Source organism: Squalius cephalus (assembly GCF_949319135.1).
Source record: "Squalius cephalus genome assembly, chromosome: 7".
In the NCBI taxonomy this organism is placed as follows: Eukaryota; Metazoa; Chordata; class Actinopteri; order Cypriniformes; family Leuciscidae; genus Squalius; species Squalius cephalus.
In genome coordinates this window covers 25,595,878-25,611,964 of record NC_137128.1, presented here as the reverse complement: position 1 = coordinate 25,611,964, position 16,087 = coordinate 25,595,878, and the positions used below count along the sequence as shown (strand labels likewise).

The 16,087-nt window shown below is 37.9% G+C and overlaps 2 protein-coding genes across 2 annotated transcripts in view; both read right to left on the bottom strand.

The window, feature by feature from the left end:
* Positions 1-537, bottom strand: part of chd7 (chromodomain helicase DNA binding protein 7) — a 66,394-nt gene extending 65,857 nt beyond the window's left edge. Inside the window, exon 1 of the mRNA XM_079877607.1 lies at positions 291-537. The gene's annotated coding sequence lies outside the window, so the exon portion shown is untranslated. The remainder of the gene's footprint in view (positions 1-290) is intronic.
* An 843-nt stretch (positions 538-1,380) lies between these two features.
* On the bottom strand, positions 1,381-13,648 carry rab2a (RAB2A, member RAS oncogene family). Its single transcript, XM_079877106.1, has 8 exons — positions 13,366-13,648; positions 9,542-9,613; positions 8,712-8,779; positions 6,157-6,239; positions 5,919-6,011; positions 5,233-5,344; positions 4,279-4,347; positions 1,381-2,844 (listed from the first exon to the last, which is right to left on the bottom strand). The coding sequence occupies exons 1-8, from the start codon at positions 13,409-13,411 to the stop codon at positions 2,749-2,751; spliced, it is 639 nt and encodes a 212-aa protein (XP_079733232.1). The 5' UTR covers positions 13,412-13,648; the 3' UTR covers positions 1,381-2,748.
* Between the last annotated feature and the right edge of the window lie 2,439 nt (positions 13,649-16,087).

The following is a 16,087-nucleotide window of genomic DNA, read 5'->3' as shown; positions in this document are numbered from 1 at the left end:
AGAAGTTAAAATGTGAAGAAACGAAAAACTAACCTCCGGCTTCTGTGTTCCCTGTGGAAAGTTGAATTAAAACAACTTTTCGCTGTTTTAAAACACAGTTTACACCGCGGGTACCGCCATGGTACAAAACAAGTTAAATGTACACTCAAAAACAGTTTTCTCACAATGAAAGTGCGGGTATATTTGTACAACAACGTTAAAAACGCTAGGAACTACCCGATAAGTTTGTGTGCGACTGATAAAGTTGGTTGATTCATATTGTATAATGAGAAAGAAAGACTATTCCTTACCCTACTCAACGCGGGTCAGTTTAGGGTTTTCACCAATTAACTCCTCTTCATCTATCCCGAAAATCCGTTTAAGTACGTGAATAACTGTCGAAATTCAAATGCTGTCGGCGTCTCAGCGTCCCGTCCTCGCCGACTCTGCTTCTCTCCTTTGTGTTAATTTCACTCAATTCGAGTTTAATCCGATCGATCCAGGCAGTCGCGTTCTCGTGTCCTCTCCTCTAGACACTCGCGCTCACCTTCCACAGGCAGGGGGCGCGTGCATGACTTACTGGATAAACATGCGTGCGCGTGAGTGACCTCGCCGGGCTGTGACGCAAGCGCTTTTTTTCTTTTACTTTCCAGGTCTTTATAAACATTACGTATTGTTTCGATACTGCAGATTGTCGTTTGAAAATCGATATTTCATATTTACATATCATATTTCGGGGTTTTAAACTTTTTTTAGCTCTCGTCATGTTACTTCGAAGTCTTTTTTAGTGAAAGAGCATTATGCACTTGATATCTCATATCTAAGTTTTAAAGATTGTTTGTATGCTGACTGGAAAAACTCATGTAGAGATCACATTGTACCGCAGTTCTATATGTAAACACAATATTTGCATGAAGCATTCATGATTTTTTTTATTACTGGAATGTTGTGAATCATTTTGTCTTTCACAGTTAAACATTAGAAGGATTAAAAACGATAATTAAAGATGCTGTGTTTGGAAATTTCCATTCACAACTGTACTATTATGGGTATAATCATACACAACCAAGCTATACACATACAAGCGGAATTTACCTGAATTGTAAAACAGCCAATCCCTGTTGGCGTCTGTAGCCCGGATGTTCAGGTCTGCCTCTTTACGTCAGTTCTGTCTATATGCCTGCTGCACTTTCGGGTTTGATACATGCCTCTGGCGCATTCACAGACGTTTTATCATCAGTCGTTACACGCTGTGGTTCATGTATTATCGGATGATTTTACACATGTTCTAAACTAAAACAAACATTTATGGCAAGAAAACAGCAAAATATCCACTTTATTCATATGCAATCCAACACAAAGCCAGTCCCGGCTTTGTATAAAAACTGCACATAAGCAAACTGAGTTTAGAAGGTTTTATTATATTTTTTCGTGATAGCATTTCATTTTGAGAACACAGCAAATAAAGTCGAGGGTCACAAAGTTACTCCAGGTTTGGCTTTATCACACCCCTTTCACAACAGACAAGATGTTCACCATATATCTATTAACAACATAGTGCCAAGAGAAAGCAAGTCTTTACACAATCACTCAGACACCTAAATTAATGTGGATCTGCACTGACTTTACACAGCGGACTGCATCGGAGAAAATTAATTTTGAAGAGAGGAAAAAAATAGATATATTTATATGCATACTAATGCATGCATATGTGACGACTTGTATGGATATATAAGTACAGGCATGTATGCGTGAGTGTCTGTCTAATGGATAAGTGAGTCTAGCGTTATCATATGCAATATACGACTGCACGTAATCACTGAAATGATCCTGTGTAACATGAATATGTTATTGTTTTGACGTCCCAAAATCTTTTAAGGCAAACAGCAGATCTAGTTCTGGAGAGGTGATCCATATCTGGAGCCGTGATTTTAGAACACAGGTAAACACAAATTTGGCATTAAAATAGGTATATAGAGCCAGAGTTTCTATACAGAGAAGAGGATCGGGGGCACGTTTACGAGGGGTCAAGGCAGATGGCAGGACCAAACTAAAATTAAATGAAGTAAAAGATTACCTTAAAATGGTGTCAAAGAGGTTTTGGAAATATCGCAATACTGTTGCAGTTTCAAGCTCTATTCATACAGTATAGAATTTAAGCAAATTCAGTACAGAATTCTAGCTCAGTCAACGTACACCAAAGCAAGAAATGATAACTATATATACAGAATGTGAATGATAAATACAGATTTAAAACAGTCCTGCTTTTTTTCTTCTTTTAACTTCTTCACTTTGATAACAGCTGTTTCTTTTTTTAGACCAGCTCTACGTTCCTTTTATTTTGACTTCAGAGTTCACCACAGTTTTCATTGAATTCACCCACATAAACTGATTAAAATACTATAGATGACTTTGTAGTGTTTAATACAGTTCAGCTTGAAGTCAAAAGGGCAAAAACAAAAACAATTTGCTGAGAAACAAACATGAATATATATTTACCATAATAACTCCAAAGCTCCTGCCTTTTTCCTTACTAGTAACCATATAATGTCTTCTGTAGCCCAAACAGGCTTCAGGAGTTTGTCAGGAGGTTTGAAGAGGACCTGGACTTTATAAATATTTTTGTTTTGGACAGCCATCTAACATATGATTTGAATCCGGGGCCTGGGCTGTGGGAGGTTAAGAAAATGTTAGTGAGCCCGACCAGTCCAGTAGAAACGTAAGGGGCGGAGGGGGGTGTGAAGGAGACTGGGGGGTAAAGGGTAGTGCTCAGCAACAGCCCCCTCCGGCTTGCTGTCCTCCCTGACTGCCGCCCATCGTGGAGTTGGTGGCAGCATGCTGGGGTCCAATTTTGATGCCGTTAGCCTGCACACACAAATAAAACATGCAAGACATTTAAACACTTATTTCCATTTCAGATGACAAGAGACCACACAATTTGAACCTCTGCTTCCAGAAGTAAAAAGAATCCATGAGGAATTATGGTGATTTTGTAGAACGCTGTATTAAGCAGACAACAGCCCCTGTAGGCCTGAATTAGTGGGCCGCTTTTGTCAGCACTGAGGCGGGAGAACCTCTGGAGTGTTATTCCAGCGGTAACTCAGAGACGCAGGGAAACCTGCCAGAGCTTTAAAAATACACACACACCCAAGCTGGTGGCACTTTCATTCATCACACAAAGGCATCCACCGCACCAACTTTTCCCTTAAGCTGGCTTGTGTTCAAAACAGACATGCCGTAGCGAAGCGGTGCTTTCGTAACGTTCTCAGGAAACTCCACACTGCGCCAAATCTGATTTATAGTGATCTGGGGTGAGCTCACATGTGAGCCTTGAGGTTCCTGGCCAGGATATCTATCAGCTGATGTGGTTTGGATGCTGTGCCTTAACTTTTTTTCTTTATAAAAAAAAACTCTTCCTACTACTCCAATAAAAAAGCTGCACTGGGCTCACCTCCATTCAACCAGCTGTAACTTACGAAATGTGAGGAATTTATGTGTTGGCTACCAGCCAGTAGAGAGAAACTGAAGGGCTGGAGGGCTTGTGTGGAGCTGTCCCTGGAGCAGATCTGTGTTTGTTGTAACTTCACTTCAGTCTTATGGGTTTATGTAATTGTCAAGTATTCACCACCATTACATTCCTAAACATTTTATGGGCTGTTACAATGCCTGCATCATGTGCAAACCAGTACAATAATATCTGCTATGCTACATTGGCTATTACATCTGAATTTGCATAGATTTGAGGACAACAATGAGGCTGCTGTGGGAAAACAATCACCATAGTACAAAGTGCATCAACCATCCAATGTGAGACTCTAGTATATGACTTTACTTTTTTATTAAACCTATTTACTGATGCAAAAACTCTGACAAAGTGTCTGTAATATAAAAGAAGCTTTCACTAAAGTTAAAGGTGCAGTGCTTAATTTATATGTCACTAGTGTCACTAAACTGAATTAAATTAGCAAAAAAACAACAAAACTATAGTTTGGATAACCCCAAACTCACAAAATTGCTTAAACTGGTCACAGAGCCACAATGTTTAATTTTGGGGGGATTCATCCTATGAAAATCCTACTGAACATTGTCACTGTTTATGAAGTAGGGAAAGTAGCAAGTATTTTAACAAAATTACACATTTCACCTTCCAGGAAATAGTTTGTAAATGTAGTTTCTGAATCCACCCACCAAACCATGCATAATGGATTTCAGTGTAACGCAACAGGAAGTCCTCTTGACCCAATTACTTTTAAGTTGTAAAAGCAAACAAAGAATGTGCTTCCTTGTCATATGGGTTACCTCGTTGTTTATATCAAAGACTCCCTCCTGGATCTTTTCATAAATCTCCTTGGCTGTGTTGATAAATGCCTGAAACACAAAAAAATACCATATTTTATCCATGTGATTAAAATGCTATTCTTTAACTGCTTAAGATGATAAACTCATACAGAATTCATACTGAATTAAATGAGACCAATACTGGAATCAAAACAATACTGCATACTGGGATCAATATAATTCATGAATAAACAAGTCAGATAAAACAGATATGATTAACTTGAAGTGTTCAAACTGTCAAGGTTTTTACAGTTGAAGGCTGGTGCCCCCATCTGGCTGCAAGTGATGGTGTCTTTTATTACTGGAGTTGAACACACATTGGTCACCCAGAGAAGATAAACACGGCCGTCTGCATGGCTCACCTTTAAAGTGTTAAGACCTGCCACCGGCACTTCGTAGCCTAATTAAAAGAGCTGCTTTGCTTTTTGGTGCAACTGCCTCTCAGCTCTCCAGAGCTATCAGTCCTCTGTGGCTCAATTACCACCGAGAGAGAAAGAGATGGCTGAGCGAGTGCCACAGATGTGTGCGCTCATATCTGCGGATGTGTGTGTGGCAGGGAATCTATGAATATGCATGAACCTTAAATAGGAGATTGAAACGTCATAAAGGGGTGGGGGAAGGGTCAGGAGAATTCACACGACACTAATGAGACAAATTAATCATTGAGGCGACTTCGGGTGGGAGGATGGGGGAGGGACTTCCACAATTTAACATCCCCACTCTTTTAAAGCCAGCTCTAAGCCCTGCTTTAGCTTCTTGGCTTCCACCGCAGAGATCCGAATGTTTTTCTCCCCAGTCTGTGTCCCTAGGGTGTTATCTATATGCATGTATGTGCACATGTTTTCGCACAAGAACCCAAACATAAATCACGACACAGGCACTGAAGACCTCTGAGCCACACAAGAGCCGTTTTACCTCTTCTACATTTGATGCAGTCTTTGCAGAAGTCTCCATGAAGATCAGTCCATGTTCTCTGGCAAAGGCCTCTCCTTCCTCTTTCTTCACCTCTCTCCGTGACTCCAAATCACTGGCATGAGGAAATAAATCAGATTTTGTTTATTTCAAAAGATTTAATTTAAATTTACAATTTAAAATAACTGTTTTCAATTTAAATATTTTTTTATGTAAATTATTCCTCTGATGGCAAAGCTGAAATTCAGCATCTATCTTCAGTGTCACATGATCCTTCAGAAATCACTCTAATATGCTGATTTGGTGCTCAAGAAACATTTCTTATTATTATTATTATCATCAATCCTGAAAATGGTTGTGCTGCTTAATATTTTTGTGGAAACTACTATATATTTTGTTTCAGGATAATTTGATTAATAGAAGGTTCAAAAGAACTAAATCATTAATGTACTGAAAATGGAAAACTTAAATTAATTAAGTAAATGTGGTGTAAACCGGTCCAATTTACACCAGGGTTTAGATCCAAATCGTCATTTTAGAATTTATGTACTCTTATTTCTCACATCTCATTTGCTGTAATTAAACTGTATTATATATAAAATGAATCTGTCAATATGTACTAGATAAATAATATAAATAGACTATTTCTACTACTAATAAAAATAATAATGATGATGATGTACACTGACCTTTTATTTCCAATGAGCATGATGACCATGTTAGAGTTGGAATGTTGACGAGCATCTTCTAACCAAGTTGTCAAGTGATTAAAAGTGTCCCTTCTGCAAATATACAACAAACATCCACACATAATTTTTTTTTACAGTGATTTAAACAAGAATAATCTTTGTAGTTAAGACCTGAAACTGGAGACGACAAGATAGTGGAGCAGAACAGAATATGGCAGTCATACGAGTTTGGTCTCACCTTGTGATGTCATAAACTAGCAGAGCCCCAGCTGCACCTCTGTAGTAAGACCTGGTGATTGAGCGGAAGGACTCCTGTCCGGCCTGAAACACAAAGACACAGGGATCATGCCACCAGTAAAAGCCTGTTTATAAGGAACAATGAGGTGCCAACAATGTCCACAGGGTATACACTTTGTGCGTAAACCATCTTCACCACAATTCCTCCAGGGTGGTGTTGCCCTGGGAACTCCAGCTCTAAAAGACCACTGTGACGTCCCATGCACAGACCCTCCACCCCATAACGCTTCTCTGGAGCATCACTGACGCCTCTCAAATCTACCGACCCCCAGCGTACGGCCACTATTCAACGGCGTGTCATGGTATAAGATGGCCTCTGGTCCACCCAGCCCCTTTGACAGCAGGCAAATAAGCCAGGAGCACGTATTTGAATTCAATAACCCATTCCCCGGGGCAGCTGTTAACATTAGAGTTAATGGAGCCCATTGTGAATAAATGATGAATGACACTGTTATGCCTGCCATCTGCTGGAGTGAAAGGTTACAGGAAGGCCAGACATGCAGATTTCTCCTGTTATTTCATCCAACACCCACCCCCTCATCCCCATCTTCTCTCATTTTATCACAGAGCTTGTTGAAATAACCTTGAAATAAATTATTTATGGTGCATTTAAACACACAGTACAATTTAGGTGACATCATCACTTCAAAGCCAAACCAAAAAAACCCCCAGAATGATTACCTCTAATTATTCCGACATTAGATTTTTCATTAGACAGCCTCGCCCTTACAAACTGGCTATAAACAGGAAAACATCCTTTTTAACGTTTAATGTCTCTTAATTTATTCTTTACACATGCATAACTGCATCTCTTATGAAAACTGCAACCTTCTAAGAGAGTATACAAGTATACAAAAGAAAAGAAAAACAAGACATCTGTTATATACAACAAATACTGACGCTATGACGAAAACATCATGGCCTTTGATATGTTGTCTCCCTCTGCTGGCCAATGTGTTTATGTGCAGCCAAGACATTTCATGACTGCATTTCCTACATGAGGAAGATTAAACAAGTCTGCTGCTATATTGTAAAAACATTTATACATGCTGGCAAATAAATGATCCAAGTCAATTGAGACAAGGTTTTAAAAGCTATGTAAATAAAACAAACATACCCCCAGCTTCAAGGAATGCTTATAAAAGTCAAGTTCTATTCAAGGCGGCATATTTTGATAGACAGAATGAAGTCTCCACAATTCAACAAAATATTTAGTTTGGGTCTTTCACTATGAAGAACTGCAGTGGTAATCAGGAAAAAAGGAAAAGAAAGAAAAACTGTTCAAAGGTTTGGGGTCAGTAAGATTATACAAATAATTATCAAATTGATTAACAGTGACAAAAGACCTTTATGATGTTAAAAATAGAATTCAAATAAATGCTGTTTTACTGAACTTTCTATTCATCAAAGTATAAAAAAAATAAATGTTTCTTAAGCAGCAAATCAGCATATTTCAATGATTTCTGAAGGATCATGTGACACTGAAGACTGATGCTGAAAATTCAGCTTTGCCATCACAGGAATAAATTACATTTTAAAATATATTAAAATAGAAAACAGTTATTTTAATTGTGATCCTATTATACAATATTACTGCTTTTACTATAATCAAATAAATGCATAAGAGACTTTAAATTAAACATTAAAGCCAGTATAAATCTTCTACATACTAGCATTAATGTCCAACAGATATGAGTGAAATAGGCATCTAAAGAAAACAAACCTGTTTCTGTGCAACATAGCTAAAAACTGCAAAACAAAAAAAAAGTACCAGCATACGGCAGGATTATAAACATTAGAAAATAGAAAACTAATTAGAAACACTTTCGCCCTGTCAATCATTTTGAACAAGACATCAGGTTTGTTGTTGACCTTTCTTTGAAGGGCAGGGCTTAAGAAAAAGAGAGCATGTGGATGAAGCAAGGGATGCCCTGCTGGTTTGTGTCATAACTACACCATTTGGCTGCAAAGAGCATCTCCATTTATTGACAGCAGTTAAAAAATATCCATGGATTTTGAAGAAGAGAAATAAAAAACTCATTGCAAGCAACATTTACTTGTAGTACATATTTTTGGAGGGCTCTTAAAGGAATAGTTAACTTAAAAATAAATATTTGCTCATCATTTACTCACCCTCAAGTGGTTTCAAACCTGTATGAATTTCTTTTTGGTGCCAATAAGCATTAGCATGCCATTGTCTCTAGAATCATTAGTCCCATGACATTTAGGTTCGATGTCATGTGACTGGCTCAAAATAACCTGACAGCAGAACTGAGCTCCCATGAGCAGCCTCAGGCATATTGCTGAGTTAGCATCATTGTATGGGCAAATCTGCCAAATCAGGAAACCCATGTTCCCTCAACACTGTCTCAACTGTGTCAGTTTCATATATCAGGCATGGTAACACTCATATCATTTACTAAGGCCATGAATTTGACCTAAATGATCACACATAGAAACAAACTTGCATGAAAAATCAGATGACTGTAATCTTACCGTATCCCAGATCTGAAGTTTTATCTGTTTGCCATCTATAGTGATCATTCGCGCTCCAAATTCAACACCTGTCAAGACAAATGAAGGCAGAGCTTGATTCATGACTCATGCGACGACACAGCAGTGAACAGATCACCTCAGATTTGCATCAACACCACGGATCAGATCTTTTATTTTAAAGCATTAGTGATATAAAACTTGACAATAGTTACCAAACGGCATCTTTAAATACATTTATTTACCCAGGTTGTGAAGAATGTGCTCATATAGAGTGGATGGAGCCTCAAACACTAGAGCTGCACGATTTTTAAAATACCTACGTGATCTTAATGCTAAATTTATTCAAGAGATTCGTTCAAAAACACTGATTCATCCAGTAATGAAACAAGCCAAGTCTTTATGAGCGAGTCATTGAATTATTCATTCAAACTTATAAAAAAAAAAAAAAAAAAATTATATATATATATATATATATATATATATATATATATATATATATATATATATATATATTTATTAATTCATTATATCTTTTTTAAAAATAGAATGCAGCAATTTTAGAACCTCTAGTAAATGACATGTTATTTTGTTTAGTTGTCTATTTAAAATCGTGGGAAAATTGTGATTGCCATAAAAAAATAAATAAACGTGATAATCATTTTATCCAAATTTGTGCAGCTTCAAACATGAAACAAATTTTACTATTATGTGTTTTTATAAAGTAAAACACTTCAAGGAGACTGACACCAGTCTGTTTCCTGTGCTAATGAGACCCATTCCTGCCGTTTTAATTAATGAGAAAATATATGGTTGGGTTAAAAGAGCCTTACCGATAGTGAGATCGTGCACTGGCTGAAAGCGCTTATCTGTAAACTGTAATAATAGGCACGACTTCCCCACACCTGCAAAGCAAACACAGAGGGTCATGTGTGAATGGCCACAATTAGCCTCAGGCCTATACATCTGCTGTATCCCATTACATCAAAATCATTTGTTCAGGATTTAATTGAAAATATATATATAAAAAAGATAGGGTCATTTCTGTAGTAAAGCCAAAACTGGCTTTCCCCTTTCACCTCATTTTCCAACAATGTGCATAAACAATTGGTTTAATTAAAGCCATTGTAAGACCATCTTAGACCATGTAAGACCATTTTTCTACTGCTAAGATGAATGAGAACAACAAAACTCATGCATTAAGATCAATATCAGACAAATAGAAAAGACAAAATCATTTATCAGTTACATTAAGGCAGATTAGTTTGAGATCACAGCATGTAACACCAATTACCTGATGGACTGACATAAAAAACAAAGACATCTCATATACAATTTTCTTTTCATTATTCACAGTGTAAAGTGAATGTGTAAAAAAAGAAAAAAAGAAAAAGAAAAAGTAATATATATATATATATATATAGCTTTCTCTGCACTTTAAACTATTACCTGCATTACTCACTACCAAAATGTCACATGCTAGTTTACATGGACATGATTCTATATGAAACTAACTACATTAATTGAGTAAAATCATCAGTTCAAGACATTTTATATTGGCATAGCTAAAACTCGTCCACCAAAATGAGATTAGAGGATCTGCCATGATACACAAACAGGTTAAATGCTTATGACATTAGGAGGAGGCGTTACCATGAGCAACAGCAGTTGCCAAGCAAGCAAGCAGCATTCAAAGAGCGCTCACAAGAGAGATGTATGGAGACAACAACACAACAATGATGAAATTACAATGTGTATTGTGCAGCAGACTCACCTACAGCAAACACTACACAGTTTATAGAACAATTAAGTAACTAAATTGAGGGGGGGGGGGGGACAGCTTTACAAAATACTTGTGAGCTGATGTATTGTCTTCTTGTGAATAATGGTGACAACATAAATAATGTGGTAACAGCTAGATGCTACTGCTTCAATCTAACCCTGTAGTGTTATATTTATGGCAGTATAGTCATGGTAAAGCATCTGAAATCAAACTCACAGGGGTGAGCTAATCAATGTTCTCCAACACTTAAAGTGGATTAAAACTAATATTTATAGCGAATATGAATGAATGCAAACTTTCTCTGCTGTTCTGCACTTGCATAGAAGTGCTCAAGAGAAATGTAAAGTAGCACTACTTGTATAGTTGGTATACTTGTATATGTAAACACCCACAAATGAAAAAAATAAGCATAAGTGGTTAAACTTAAGATAAAAGTGCCTGTTTAATGAATAACTGCAAATATAGTTTGTCAAAAAATCAAAACAAAACTTGTGCAAGTTTTAACACTGCAAGTGCAAACTTATACCTCAATCATGAACACAAGGCAAGATGCAGTCTCATGATGCCTAGTATTGACTAGCTAGATCAAGTTTCAGATGAGCATCAACTGACTTGGGTTGAGCAACGTGCAGAGACATGAGCCTGTTTACACATACTAACATCACTTTTTTTATACCAAACTAAGTCTGACAAACCCAATTTTACTATTGTTCAGAGTTTAATGAAATGCATCAGGCATTTAGAGTTTATATGATGGTTGCATTTGTCTTAAGAAAAGCCCAAGGCCTGATTCAAAATGTAGAGAACCACTGTGCATGTCGAAGTGTTGGGCAAGATGTTGAAATAATTTGGCCCACAACAAACTTGATCATCAGATGTTATGGTACACTATAAACTATTCTAGATCAGGCCTAGACAGTTAAAGGGATAGTTCAAAAACGAAAAATGGCTTTCACCATTTACTCACCCTCATATAGCTCTAAACCTGAATGACTTACTTTCTTCTGTGGAACACAAATAAAGATATTTTGAGAAATGTCTTTTTTGTTCATACAATGGAAATTAATGTTCACCAAAACCGTTTGGTTATGTTTTGTGTTCTGCAGAAAAAACTCAGTCATACAAGTCTGGAACAATTTTTTTGGGTGAACTATCACTTTAACTCATGTATGTAAGCAGTCCCAGTGAGCACGCGCGCACACAGACAATGTTTAAATAAAAAAGGAAATCAAACTCAGAGATGAGACTATCATAACATGTTCCCAGACACTTAATGTGGGCTAAAACTAATTCGCATAATATGAATGCACTAATTTAATAATAATTAAAAAAACTGTCCCTGCTGTTCTGTACTTGCAAAAAGAATAAAGTCTACAAGGTTCAGTCTTCCAAAAAATGTAGAGCACCACCGCTGCATTTCCACATGAGGCAGAAAAGACACTTCACACTCAACGAAGCAAACTTACCTAGTCTGTCAATGAAAAGCTTGTTGAAGGTTACATTTGCAACATAAAAGCCCCCAGTTTCAAGATGCATTTATTATGTCTTATAATGGTTTTAATTATGATGGTTTTTAAATCCTCAATACAACATTGGTCCTACAGTTGAATCTAGAACTAATGTAAAACACTAAATTATGTGTAAATCACAGCATTATTTAGAAGACAAAAATGGCCCCAGTCCCACTTTATATTAGGTGTCTTTAATGATTATGTACTTGGGGAAAAAAAAAAAAATTGTTAGGTACAATGCACTTATTGCATTCATGTTGTCTAACAAAACATTTTTGCTGCTATCTAGATGGGATACAGGTAAGTTCACTGGCTTACAGTGTAATTATATATCTATAATTGTAATTATAGACATAACTAGAAACTAGAGCTAGAAAGTAATTACATGCATGTATTTTAAATACAAGTACAACGTGAAAATATATATATGTATAAAGCACATGGGATCAACTTAATAATTTTAATGTTAATACATATAAATAAATAAAAATAAACCAACACGTTCCCTGGAATTGAGTGGATGCAAAATGCTGGGTTGAATTAAACATCAGCTCCCTCCTCAGCATAATATTAATGTATTTCTGGAAAAATATTAGTTTTTTGGGGGGTAAAGTAAAACTTCTGTTCAAAACTAAATGACAGATAAACGCATTTAAAGACAGAAATACATTGTCTGTTATTGCCGTATCTCTTGGGGAAAGGCCTAACGTTACAGTGACAGAAATCTGGTGAAAACACTAGCAGGCCACAAATATACGGGGATACCAGCATCAAAAACACACATTATATGACCCTGACCGATAAATGTGGACTTAAAACAAGTTAATTTATCACATAGACATTGCTTATTAAATGTTTTATATTCTGATAAAACGCAACTGGGCCAACGCCATTTTCAGAGAGTAAATAGCTGCTAGCGATGTTGGCTAACTAGCCAGGTTGTGGCCTTTAACTGGACTAGAAAAAGATGTAGCGAATACTGAGCCAGACGTACTGACACGTACACAGCATGTTGCTTTTTCGCTCAACATCTCATGCTAATAGAAAGCAGAGATGCTGCTGCTGCTGTTGTTATTGAGGCAGACAGCTGATATGAAGCAACGTTTAGCTTGCCTGCTAGCTTCCCCCACCCAGTGGAAAACAAAAGACCGTGGCAGCCTCATAACCACACACCGCTGCCGTGACAAGAAGCACACGATTAGGAATTAACTTTATGTATGTGATAAGACCTAGCATGAGGCAGATGGAGGTAAAGGCAGAGTAAACACACAGGCTGTCAGTGCTCCCACCCCTCGCGCCTCTGCTTGAACCACGTCATTGACTCCAACACTGCGGAAATAACAGACTCGCTGGCGCTGCTTACCCGTGTCTCCGATTATGATGTATTTGAAGAGATACGCGTACGCCATGGCCAACCGGTCCTGTGTCAACCTGTGCTGGCCTTACTAAAATGGCTCCTTGAAGCTAAAACCGCAGAGAAAGCGTGTGTGATATTTGCCTCCGCTAAGCCAGCCCTTTTCTCTCCTCGACGGGAAGGAACAATAAACACCTCGAGCTCCAGCCGGTCTACGTCACACGTCCCGCCTTCGCCACGCACACAGAACAGAGGAGGTTGTGGACTTCACCGGAAGTTCGCTCACCTAACCGCTATGTGTCAGGTCAATGTTCGCCGACGGATAATTATGTCATTAGAAGTTAAGGTTTTATTGTTCGCTAGACACTACAGAGGAATAATGATCATTCTAGATATTCAAACCTTGTATTGACCTCTCGAAAAGTGATCGTGAGTGAACTCCTGAATGTTGAAAAAGCAAAGCTGAAGAATATCCCATTTAAATCCAATATTAATCAACCAAATTTGAGCACTCACTGAAAAAAAAAAAAAAAAAAAATAGCAAAAATTGCTTGTCCTTGGGGCAGTACATTTTAAGGGATACCTCGTTCCATATTTACCCCTAAAAAGGTTCATAGTAGCCTAGTAAGTTGGCATAAAAGGAAAAATTCAAAACATGCATTATTTCCTAAATGGATATAGCTATATCTTATTGTTAGCCATTCATCTGTGCATATCATTTTTATTTTATTTATAATTTTTTTGGACTTTGTAATGTTAAATCAAAATGTCAGAGCAGTGAAAACGATAGACGCATGCAGGTCTTCTCCAATCAACGGGTGCTTCTTAATTAGAAGGAATTAGAATTAAATCCTAGAGGGTCGACCTTCCTAGTCCAGTCCTTCTGAGGCTTGTAGGCTAGAGTCCTTCTTAGCATTAGACACTAGAGGCTGCATAAATTAGGTTAGCCGGAATTGGGGACACTTCCTATAATACCCGATGCACTCGTTACATCATAAGAAGAATGGCGTCTATGCTAATGTTAGTCTTTCTGCTTAATCCGAGGTTTACTGTAATCAGATGGATCCAGATCAGATGGTGGACCTGCACCTAGACACGACCACAACGCATTATGTAGTCAGCCGGATCCGGGCCGTATCCAGACCAGATGGAGGACCTGCACCTAGACACGACCACAACGCATCCCTGAAGTGTCAGCAGAGATTGTGTCAACTAGACTCTCTCCTGTGAAGGCCTCATCGACACGACAACCATCAGCACTGATCCTCAACAAACCCATCCCCATACCGGCGTGGCTCAGATCTTCAGCGAGATGGAACTGGATAATATTCTTATTGTTCCAAACCAATCTGACTTCTGACCTATAATGCTGCTTGAATCATAATCATACACTGTTCGTTCATTGGCCAGAGGAGAACTGGCCCCCCGAGTCTGGGTTCTCCCAAGGTTTTTTTTCTCCATTCTGCCACCTGATGGAGTTTTGGTTCCTTGCCACTGTCTTCTTTTTCCACCTTTGTGGAAACCTGGGTTCGAGTCTTAGGACCGGCAGGACATGTAAGTGGGGTTAAATGTACCGTGCTCTCTTCCACTCTCAATACCCACAACTGAGGTGCCCTTGAGCAAGGCACCTAACCCCCAATCACGGTGCCGCAGCAAAAAAATTCTGCCCACTGCTCCAGTGTGTGTTCAATACTCACTGCTTTGTATACGCACTTCGATGGGTGAGTATGGGACACCATACTTGGTATATCACTTTAGAATGAAACGTATTTAATCTATGGTTAAATACTTTGTATTAAAAATCTTTAAATGAACTGATTTACTATTAATGCAATACAGTGAATTACAACCATCCGTGGTCTCCAAGTGGTTTACATTGTGGACAGTTTGGCATTAAGTGATTAATTTACAACAAAACAAGAAAACATAACACAATCTCCAAAGAATAATTTTTTTGTCTTGATATGCATAATGAAATTGGCGAGCTCAGTGCTTAATTTTGTACTAATTCTTTATCGTGAATTGGAATGTGTGCAAAGGATTGTGGGTGACTGGAGGATGAATACACCCGATGCATTCTTCAAAATAAGCCGTATGAAGGACATGAAACGCAGACTTCCAAGGATCCTTCAAATTGAGATGGCCTTTGTCAGCGCTTGTTGACATAAGGCTGCATTTCTAGGCTGCTACTAGGACAAAGTCTTTGAAGCACCCATTTATAGTCTGCTCAAACCTGCCTCTAAAAGCTTGTGTTCATCTGCCTCCATTTTGAGTGCAACGACCACATCTCAAAATCCAATCAACAAATGGTGTAGTTCCACCCTACTTTTTTTTTATTGTATTACACTAGAATGTAGGCCTACGTCACAATACAGAAGAAAATATCAGTCCCAACCTGTTTCATTGTGACTTTAAGGTTTCTAAGGTACTAATATGCACCTTTTAGTGGGTAGATAAGGCACAAAGTTGTCAAACCCCCTAACGCTAACCGTTACCACCCTAGTGACAAGATACCACTAAGGTACAATTTTCTGACAGTGAATATTCAGGAAAAGTACAAGGACACATACACAGTTTTTTTTGGTTGTGTATACCATAAATAGTGTGGTGTGATCTCTAATCACTCACACTATTTCTTAATATTTCACATTTACCATAACCTTAAATTTCTTTTTTTATCGTAAGTGTATCCATAGCCGATCAGCCTATACGCACACTACACAAGTTGCGT

Coding starts and splice junctions, on each gene's coding strand:
- rab2a (XM_079877106.1), bottom strand. CDS start 13,411: ATGGCGTACGCGTATCTCTTCAAATACATCATAATCGGAGACACGG. Junction 6,012..6,156: donor CTAGTTTATGACATCACAAG/GTGAGACCAAAC, acceptor GTATATTTGCAG/AAGGGACACTTTTAATCACT. Junction 5,345..5,918: donor ATGCTCATTGGAAATAAAAG/GTCAGTGTACAT, acceptor TCCTCATGCCAG/TGATTTGGAGTCACGGAGAG.